The following is a 9,356-nucleotide window of genomic DNA, read 5'->3' as shown; positions in this document are numbered from 1 at the left end:
CAGTGACAATGTGGACGCGAGACAGGAAGAGCAGGCTACAATCCCGAGTAAAAAATAACTGGTATTGGCAAAGGCGAACAAAGGAGCCTAAGAAGCTCTTCAAAATACTGAGTACTACTCAACCCTAAGTTTATACTTAGTAATACCAGGTTCATCAAATGAGTTTTGTTTTTTGAAGCAAGCAGTCTTAAAAACATTAAATCACAACTCCAGACACTGAGGTTTCATAAAACATTTTAAAAGTTTATTTCTTAAGCCTACTTACTACTGAACAGTTGAACTACTGGATTTGAACATACTAGACTACAGCAGAAAATTTGAGTGCAAAAGTTACAGAACACTAAAAAAAGTGATGAGCTAATTAGAACATGCAGCACAAACAACACAATTTAAGTCAGAGAGGCACTTACATTAACATTAAAAGATCAACTCATCACTCTTTGAACATCATAGCAGCCTGCTTGGAATTGCATTTGACTGAGCTTTGTTGCTGTGAATAATACAGCTCATGCACAGGTTTGGATGTATGTTTTGTAAATTTAAAGTATTCACTGAATACTACCAACATATATACACTCATATGCATAGTTCCAGAAGATTCAAAAGGCCATGGCTTATTTCTGCTCATCCTTTGGAAGTGGTCTTCTGAAGAGCAGAATATGTGGTTCTGTGGAAAGAAAATTGAACAAAGTGTGAGTTTGTACAAATCTTGATTAAAGTGATTTCTTTAATCTTGAACAATAATTGAGGCTTAGTTTCAAATAAATAATTAGAAAGTCTAAGTATAGCCCCACATGTAATATTAACAGACCAAGTATGCAGTACTCTTACAACAGTCAAGTTTTTATTTTTATACCCAATGCTGGCAGTATCATAAGTTTAAGAGCCTTACAGGAGGCAAATGCTTACAGGAGGGAAAATTCAGAGTATTTTATAATGTCTCTTTACATTAGGCTACTTGATAAACACTGTTACTGTAACTTAGACTGACAAACTGCTGATACTGCCTGTTAGGCACATATCAAACACCAACAAAATCCACCTTGGCTAATAGAGCCTGCTCACATTATAGTCAGTCTTCTTAATTTTAAATGCATCCAAAAAAGTCTAAAATATCAAAGGTACCCAAATAAGGGAAACACTGGAAGGCCATGCTAATTTCATCACCTGATTCTTCAGAAACTTGGAACTTCATGCTGCTGCAATTTATCAATCAACGTGTTACCTTTTAGTCAGGCTAGTCAATGGCACAAGCCTGTAATGGCTGATCCCGCAATACCAACATCCTAGTTAGTAAGGGTCTTAGGGCTTCACACCCCATTAACTGAAATACTGATTTTTCAGGAGGCTCTACAACTAGAGCTAAAGCTATCCTCTAGAATATTCAGAGGATTAATACAGGACCTTGTCTACACATCTAGCATCTATTAAGTTGTTGTACAAAAAAGTAGGTGTCATAAAGTCAGCTTTATGACTTAAAGATATGCTGCTCTATTAACTTTGGTTCAGTCACCGCATACTCACGTTATTTAAGAGCTCACAAAAAGCCTGTTTCTATGGGCAGAGGCAGGAACATCTCCAGTCTGATATTTGACTTTTTCGTTTGCCTAATTCTGTTCAGATGTGCTCACCTGGCTCATGGATCATATAGTGAACCCAGCCAAGACTCTGCTGAACACCAAGTCGTCTCCACTCTTCTTCAGACATCAGATGAGATTTTGGCACTTGTTTTGAAAGTTCTCGTGGCAGCATCACATGTCTGTAGAGGTTTAATAATTAAACACATACACAAAGTACTATACACTAGAAAATTAGAAGAGATCTGCACTGAAAGACAGTTACCACATTATGAATACTCACTTGGCCTATAAAAAAAAGAGTACTGAATTTTGGCATAAATTTGATTATGAAACCCGTCCCAGAACCCAGTTTAAAATCACTTACGACTATCAAATGTTACATCTGTAAAGCAATTGCAAACTGGGAGCCAAACTGTCTTCTAGATGAGATTTAGACCCCTTCAGATTCCAATGACTATACACTCAGAGAAACATGCGCTCCTGGTAACAGGCTGATATATCAGCTATTTGAAAAATAAGAACTTTGGACTTCTAAAGTATTTGTAATACCGATTTCAAGTCTAGAAGAGTTAAATTTCAACAGCTCCCCGTCAGAAGGGGACGACGCTGCCCCATCCCAGGCTCTGCCATAACCCCTTCCCCGGAGCTGGCGCAGCGGGTATCGCCCCTCAGCCCTCACCCTGCCCTGTGCCAGGGCTTGTGGGGGCCGCTCACCGAGCGGTCTGCGCCAACCGATAACAGTATTCGGTCACTCATCCCCTTCTTCCCGCCAGTCCAAAGCCACGCGGAAAGCCCCCACGGAGGGATTGGGCACAGCCCCTTCCCGCTATCCTTGCGCCCTCTCTGGCTCTATTCTACGGCGGAGCCGCCTCATTCCCTGAGAGCAGCCCGCACACCTCAACTGAGGCGCCTGCCCGAGCTCCCCCTAACCGCTCTAGCTGGCCTCCCACACCCTCCTACAGCTTCTTACCGGTACTCGTACTGCTCGTCAGAGTACTTATCGGAATAGTAGATCTGCTTGTGAGCCATGGCGGGCGGCAGCGCAGGCTGGAGCAGCGGGACGAGCAGCGGGACGAGCAGCGGGACGAGCAGCGGGACGAGCAGCGGGACGAGCAGCGGGACGAGCAGCGGGACGAGCAGCGGGACGAGCAGCGGGACGAGCAGCGGCCTCAGATTACTCCCTCACGAACGCCTCGCGCACTAACTGCCCCCTTCCGCGCCCCGCACCGTTTGAATCCAGCGGCTCGGCTCCCATTGGCTCTCGCCGGGGCCGGCCAATCGCGTGCCACGCTGCCGCGCCCCACCCGAGCCCGCCGCCGCGTGACTCGCGCGCTCGCCGCTCCCAACCAATCCCCGGCGGCCGAGGAGGGCGGGGGAGCGTTATGTAATGGGCGGTAGCGGTCGGGCAGAGCGGCGGCGCGGGCCCGAAGCGGGGAGGCGGGGCTGGCGGGGGAAGGGGCTCGGGCGCGGCTCATTGGCCAGCGGCGGCCGGGGTGGGCACGGTTGATTGGCCAGCGGCGGCCGGGGCAGGCGTGGGCCCTTCCAGCCTACGGTGGGGCGGCCGGGGTGGGGCCGCTGCGCCCACGTCGCACATGCGCAGCTCGACCCGGCGCTCTGCGCCATTGCTTTGCAGTGCTCCACTCGGTCCGGCCCGGTTCAACCTTGCCTTGCCTTGCCTTGCCTTGCCCTTCCCTTCCCGTCTTGGCCGGGCTCGGCTCGGTCCAGTCCCCGGTATACAGGGAGCCTGCTTATTTCAGAGTGGTGAAAGAGTGATGGCTTCGTCCTTTTAACTGAGCGTCGTGTTCACTTTAAAATGGTGCTGTCCCCTGGCTGCCGGGTAGCTGCTGTAAGCCCGTGGTGTCGTGGGGCGCAGCTGTCGGGAATGGCTGCACCGTCGGTCCTGTTTGGTCAGGGTGATCCAGATAAAACGCGGGGTGCAGGTGTGCCCAGAGCAGTGTGGAAACTGCAGACAGCATTTCAGTTACAGCACTTTCAGCTTTAGGGATGTTACAAGCATCCTTAACCAGACAAACAAACCATGGAATACTTCCCTGGGAGTACGCGCATAGCAGGCTGCCAGGGTTTGCTGGGAGGTGCTGTGGCTCCCCACATAAGCCGTGCTATTTGTGCCCTGTGGGATGAGATAAGCACGGTGGGAGAGATAAGCCAGAAAGAGCGATCCTGCGGTCGCTTTCATAGAATCATGGAACCATGGCGTGGTCGGAAGGGGCCTGAAGGATCACATAGTTCAGGCACAAACCGTGGATAGATAGGGACACCTTTCTCCAGGTCAGGTTGCTCAGGTTGAATACCTGGCTGTGAACACCCCCGGGATGGGGCACCCACAGCTGGCCTGGGCAGCCTCTTCAGGGCTTCATGCCCTTGCAGTAAAGAGTTTATTAATGTCTAAGTATCTCTCCATGCCCCCTGCCTGTGGTGTGCTCTTCTCTCCTCTCCTTGCTGGGCCTCTGCAGAAAAAAGGAGCTAAGTCTTTAAAGAAGTTTCTGCTTCCTTGGTGCTGCCAGAAACGTGGGTACTGCCTGTGGTTATGTAATGCATCTGTCTGAAAACAGTTCTGATGTAGGAAAAAAACCAAGCAAATCCATGTGATGCATGACTGCTGATACACATGCGTGGGTAATAGGTATGATTTTTTTAGTAGCATTGTTTCTACTGGCACTCCAGCCTGCCTTAAACAAAAAAAGTTTAAGCCAGTCTCGCACCGTGCAACCATTAAAAGAAGTGATCCTCATAATCTAGCAGTAATATTTTCTCTTAATTTGACTGCATATTAGAGCTTGTTAGACACAGGTCATTTACAGGAAAAATGAAGTCTGTTTTTGGACTGGTATAGCTGAATGTGTGAAATTCATGTAACAAAGGAATGTATATTTCAGTATAATTGTAAAAGTACAAACCACCTGCAAGTTTTCTGAAGTTTTGGTTAGGTTATTCAAAATAGACAGGTTTGGAGTTTTTTAGTGTAATAACAACTGTTATTTTTGTATACTTGAGGCAGAATGTACACAATGATTTCTGTTAGGAATATCACTGTGTAATAATGAGGAAGAAAGATCAAACCACCATGATGGTGGATGAAGGACATTTCCTCTCCGTGTCTTCTTTTATAAGCTTTCTGCTTATCTCATGCATACCGAACATGAGAGAAAATTGGTCTTTATGGAAGGCTGTGTGTAAGCCTTTCTCCTTTGAGTTCGTTCAGAAGTGAAAGGAGACATCATGCTCTTGACCAACCTGATAAAGAGCACTTTTTGCAGAACTTCAGCAAGGCTTTTGGCTCCAGGCTCTACCTTGAAAGAGAAGCAGTTGATGTATGGACTGGGTGTGCAGACAGTAACCTCAGGTGAATGGCCAGGCCCAGAGGATGGTGACACATGACACAAGTCTATTTGGAGACCAGGAAGTGTCCCAGGGGTCAAAACTGGGCCTGAGCCCAGTTTTTAACATCTTCATTAATGACTGCACAGTGGGGCAGAGTGTACTCCTGACAAGTTTGCAGGTGACACTTAGCTGGGATGGCGTGGAGAAACCACAGGGTTGTGCTGCCAGGTCAAGGAACTGCAGAAGTAGGCTGAGAGGACCTTCATGAAGTTGAGGGGAACAGGTAGAACAAGGTGAAGAGTGAAGTCCTGCACCTGTGGAGGAACAACCATAGGCACTAGGCACCAGTACATGGTGGGAACTCCCCAGCTGGAGATGTGTTTTTCAGAAAAGGAACCAGGGAATTCTGATGAACACTGACTGTGACCCAGCACTGTGTCCTTCCAGTAAGGATAGCTAGCAGTGCCCTGGGCTGCAATAAGGCCAAGTGTTGCCAGCAGGTTGAGGGAGGTCATTCTGCCCCTCCATAGAGCACAAGTGAGGCCTCTGCTGGTGCCCAGCTTTGGGCTCCTGACTGTAAGAGAAAGATGGAGCTGCTGGAGAGAGTTCAGTGAAGGGCTACAAAGATGAAAACCTGTGTGTGAAAACCTGAAGGCAGGAAGCAAAGAAGACCAGAACCAGGTGGTGCCCACTGGCCTGCCCAGAGGCAGTGTGCACAAACCGAAACATGGGATGTTCCTTATGAACGTCAGGAAGCCTTTTTTACTTTGAGGCAGATGGGACACTGGCACAGAGCTGCTGGAGTTTCCAGCTTTGGAGACCTTCCAGAGCCATCTGGACATGATTCTGAACAATGGGCTGTAGGTGACCCTGCTTGAGCAGGGATGTCAGACCCCATGACCTCCACAGGTCCGGCCTCAGCCACACTGTGTGTGGTACTGCGCGAAACAGGCTCTTTATCACTGTCTTCAGGATACTGTTACTCACAAAGGCTGTATCAGTCACATTGCAAAGAAGGAAATAAACTGTTCTGTACAGTTTGGAGAGAACAAAAATGCTTGAACTTTGTCAAGGCAGCTTTGTCTACACCTAAGGAAACATCACCTAGCAGTACATAATTTAAATGTCTTAGAACATTTCCGAAAAAAATGCTTTCTGCGGTAATGTTTTAGGTCAAACTCATCCTGTCTCTTTCTTTGAGGCCTGCTTTCTATGTTTGTGTCAGTCATGTTTTCCCACTGCAACTTTTGCAAATACAGAGTGTACAACAAAAGTAATTTTTTTCTCTCCTGTGTTTTAGAATGACCTTTTAATTTTAATTGTTATATGTTTTCATATTTGAAGAAGTTAGTTTCTGGAATTAAGATTATCAAGTGGTGACTTGAATCCTCACTCCAAAGATTTTGAACCAGGTTGGAAGTGAGTGAGACCATAAATACCCATATTTATTAAAGCAAAAAGCTGCTCAGAAGCTTTATCATATACTTTTGCCTCAGCATGTTGGAGGCATGTATTAAAGCATTTATGAAAGAAGTTTGCCATAGCACAGACTAAAAAGTATCCCACATAGCCTTGGAGTATTGGTTGGTTAGGAGAAATGTGAGTGAGCTGCACAACTGGAAAGTAATCTGCTGCTGCTCAGAGACCTGTCTGATTAGGGTAGCAGCTGTGATTGCATTGCTGTTGAAACACAAGATAAAGTGGCAGAACACAAAGAGAATATTCTTGAGCGCCCCTCCCTCCTGTAGCTGTAACACAAACACGTATAAAATGGAGCACTGTTATTCTGCGCTCTGTATATGAACAGCATGACTGTAGTCAGCATAGAGGCTCTTCAGAGCTAAAGATGGACTATGAACTTTTTTGTGGGGGGTGATTTTGTGTATCTCGAGAGGAACAGATTTAAATACTCTGTGTAACCTGTTTGCTTGTTACTAAGGCCCTCCACAGAGATAGGTGGGCAGTGTTGCAATGAAGGGCCCATGTAAGGCCTTCTTGTTACATCAAGGGCACCTTAACTATTGCATATGGAAAGTTCAGGATGTAAGTTATGGTATATGGAAATATTTTCTGTCCTTTTTGTCAGAAGGGCGAGACGAAAAATTTCCCATCTGTGTTATGCATAGCAGTCTCTGATTAAAAGTCTCTGCAGCTTTTCCTGTTTAGTTCTGTGAGATATTTTAAAAAGAAAAGTTTTATGTACTTCTACTGTGCTTCAGTTTTCAAACATGTCCTTATAAAACACTAATGTCAGATGCTTGAAAGTATTTTTCTGAATAGAACAGCAAGATCAGAGTGAAGGAACCTTTTGTACTCTCTTCATGAGTCATAATCATATACACAGTTAATAACTTTTGAGTAATTTGAATGTGAATCACATTCATAGCACATATAGATGAACTGTTATCTATGGTTTTATATTTTCAATGTTTCTTATGGAAGCAAGGTGTACACAGTTGTAATTCTCATCAGTTTTGATCCTCAACTAGCTTTTGAACCTATTGGCTCAAACTTAAGACAAATGCTCATAAATTACTGCAGGTTTCATGACAACAGGCAGGCAAATAGAGCAGAAGAACTCTGATGGGGCATGATGTTACAATTATAATTGCACCTTACTAGACAGAGAATCTAATAGAGATGGGACAAAAAGCTTTGTATAAATGCTTCAGGGGTAAATATCTTTTCACATTTGGTGTACATGCCTTCTGAGACTGCAGAGCCACAAACCATGAGTCCATAGAAAACAAGTCTCAATTCTTATACTCAGTAAGGTAACTTTCTATTTTTGATTTTATTTGATGGCTTCATATAGTGTTTGCCTAGTATTCAGCAACACTAGTTGTCCCCAAAGCACTCTCAGGCTGCTTACATGTGTAGTTTTAACAATATTTGTCTCTGAAGGTTTGATCTTCAGAATTTATCTCAATTTAGATAGTTAAATTTGGATTTACTGCCTTACTTAATTTGAAGGACTTTATCATAAGTGTTTAGTTGTGTGCTAATTAACATTCCCTTAGTAGATGCAGAAGATGGATTATTTTTGTTTTGTTTTGGTCTGCACAAAATTGTGGAGAGACTAAAGAATGATGCTATGGTTTGATGATAATATGGTTTGATTTTGGTACTCGGCACTGGTGAGGCCACACCTTGAATTGTGTGTTCAGCTCTGAGCAAGGAGGATATTGAGGTGCTGGAACATGTTCAGGGAAGGACAGTGGAGCTGATGAAGGGACTGAAGCACAAGTCCTGTGAGGAGCAGCTGAGGGAGCTGTGGGTGTTTAGCCTGGAGGTTCAGGGAAGGCCTTATCCTTCTGTAGCTGACTGTGAATAAAACAATGTAAATGTTGAAAATAATCCAGTTGAATTGCTGAGGGTTGTCCTCTGAGAGAGGATAAACTCCCTAGAAAAATAGAGCCAATTTTGATGCATGCTCCATGCAGTTCCTATGCTGGTTCAAGAATTGCATTTTGAAGGTCTTCTTGAATAGATTTTTGAATAAATTATTCCCAAGTCATAGAAGTGCCCAGCTTGCAGGATGAGTATAGAAATACAGAATATCTGTATTTCTAAATTCAGATCATTGCAGAGGTTGGAGGCTAATGTTGATCTGTGTCATTTCATTGAGATTTAATTCTCTCATTCTGCTTTTATGGATCTTATTGTGATAGTAGTGATAAGAACCTGCTCAGCCCTGGCACACAGGGATGGGGAGCAGAACAGACCCCGTGCAGTCCAGGAGGAAGCAGTCAATGCCTGCTGTGCCCCTTGGACACTCCCAAGTGTATGGGGCTAGATGGGATTCTCCAAGTACTGAGGGAAGGGAGGAGGAGCTCACCCAGCCACTCACCATCATTTATCTTCTGTCCTGGTTAACCAGGGAGGCTCCAGACACCTTGAGGCTGGTCAGTGTGATGCCCATCTACAGGAAGGGTTGGAAGCAGGATCCAGAGAATACAGGCCAGGGAAGGTTATGAAACAGATTATCTTGAGTGCTATCACACAGCACATAGAGGACAGCTAGGGGATTGGGCCCACCCAGTGTGGGTTTAGGAAAGGTAAATCCTGTTTGACCAACCTCATCTCCTTTTATGACCAGGTGATCTGCCCAGTGGATGAGGGAAAGGCTGTGGATGTTGTCTACCGGGCTTCAGCAAAGCCTTTGATACTGTCTCCCAGAGCATTCTCCGGGAGAACCTGGCAGCCCATGGCTTCGACAAGGGCTCTGTTTGCTGAGTTAAAGCAAAGACTGAACCCAGAGAGTGGTGGTGAATGGAGTAACGCCCAGCTGGTGGCCTGTCACTTAGTGGGGTTCTCCAGGTCTCAGTATTTGTGCATCTCCTATTTAACATCTTTATCAATGATCTGGATGGGGAGATTGCACCCTAAGTAAGTTTTAGATGACACCAAAGTGGGCAGGTAAATTGATCTTCT

At 45.4% G+C, this 9,356-nt stretch overlaps 1 protein-coding gene across 1 annotated transcript; it reads right to left on the bottom strand.

The window, feature by feature from the left end:
• Positions 1–222: 222 nt before the first annotated feature.
• CKS2 (CDC28 protein kinase regulatory subunit 2) lies at positions 223–2,681 on the bottom strand. The gene is made up of 3 exons (XM_036403411.2): positions 2,551–2,681; positions 1,632–1,759; positions 223–667 (listed from the first exon to the last, which is right to left on the bottom strand). Exons 1-3 carry the CDS (start codon positions 2,607–2,609, stop codon positions 615–617), a joined length of 240 nt encoding a protein of 79 aa, XP_036259304.1. The 5' UTR covers positions 2,610–2,681; the 3' UTR covers positions 223–614.
• Positions 2,682–9,356: the final 6,675 nt, after the last annotated feature.

This window comes from Molothrus ater, chromosome Z (genome assembly GCF_012460135.2).
Source record: "Molothrus ater isolate BHLD 08-10-18 breed brown headed cowbird chromosome Z, BPBGC_Mater_1.1, whole genome shotgun sequence".
Taxonomy (NCBI): Eukaryota; Metazoa; Chordata; class Aves; order Passeriformes; family Icteridae; genus Molothrus; species Molothrus ater.
The sequence above is the reverse complement of the archived record's forward strand: the minus strand, read 5'-3'. Positions and strand labels throughout refer to the sequence as shown.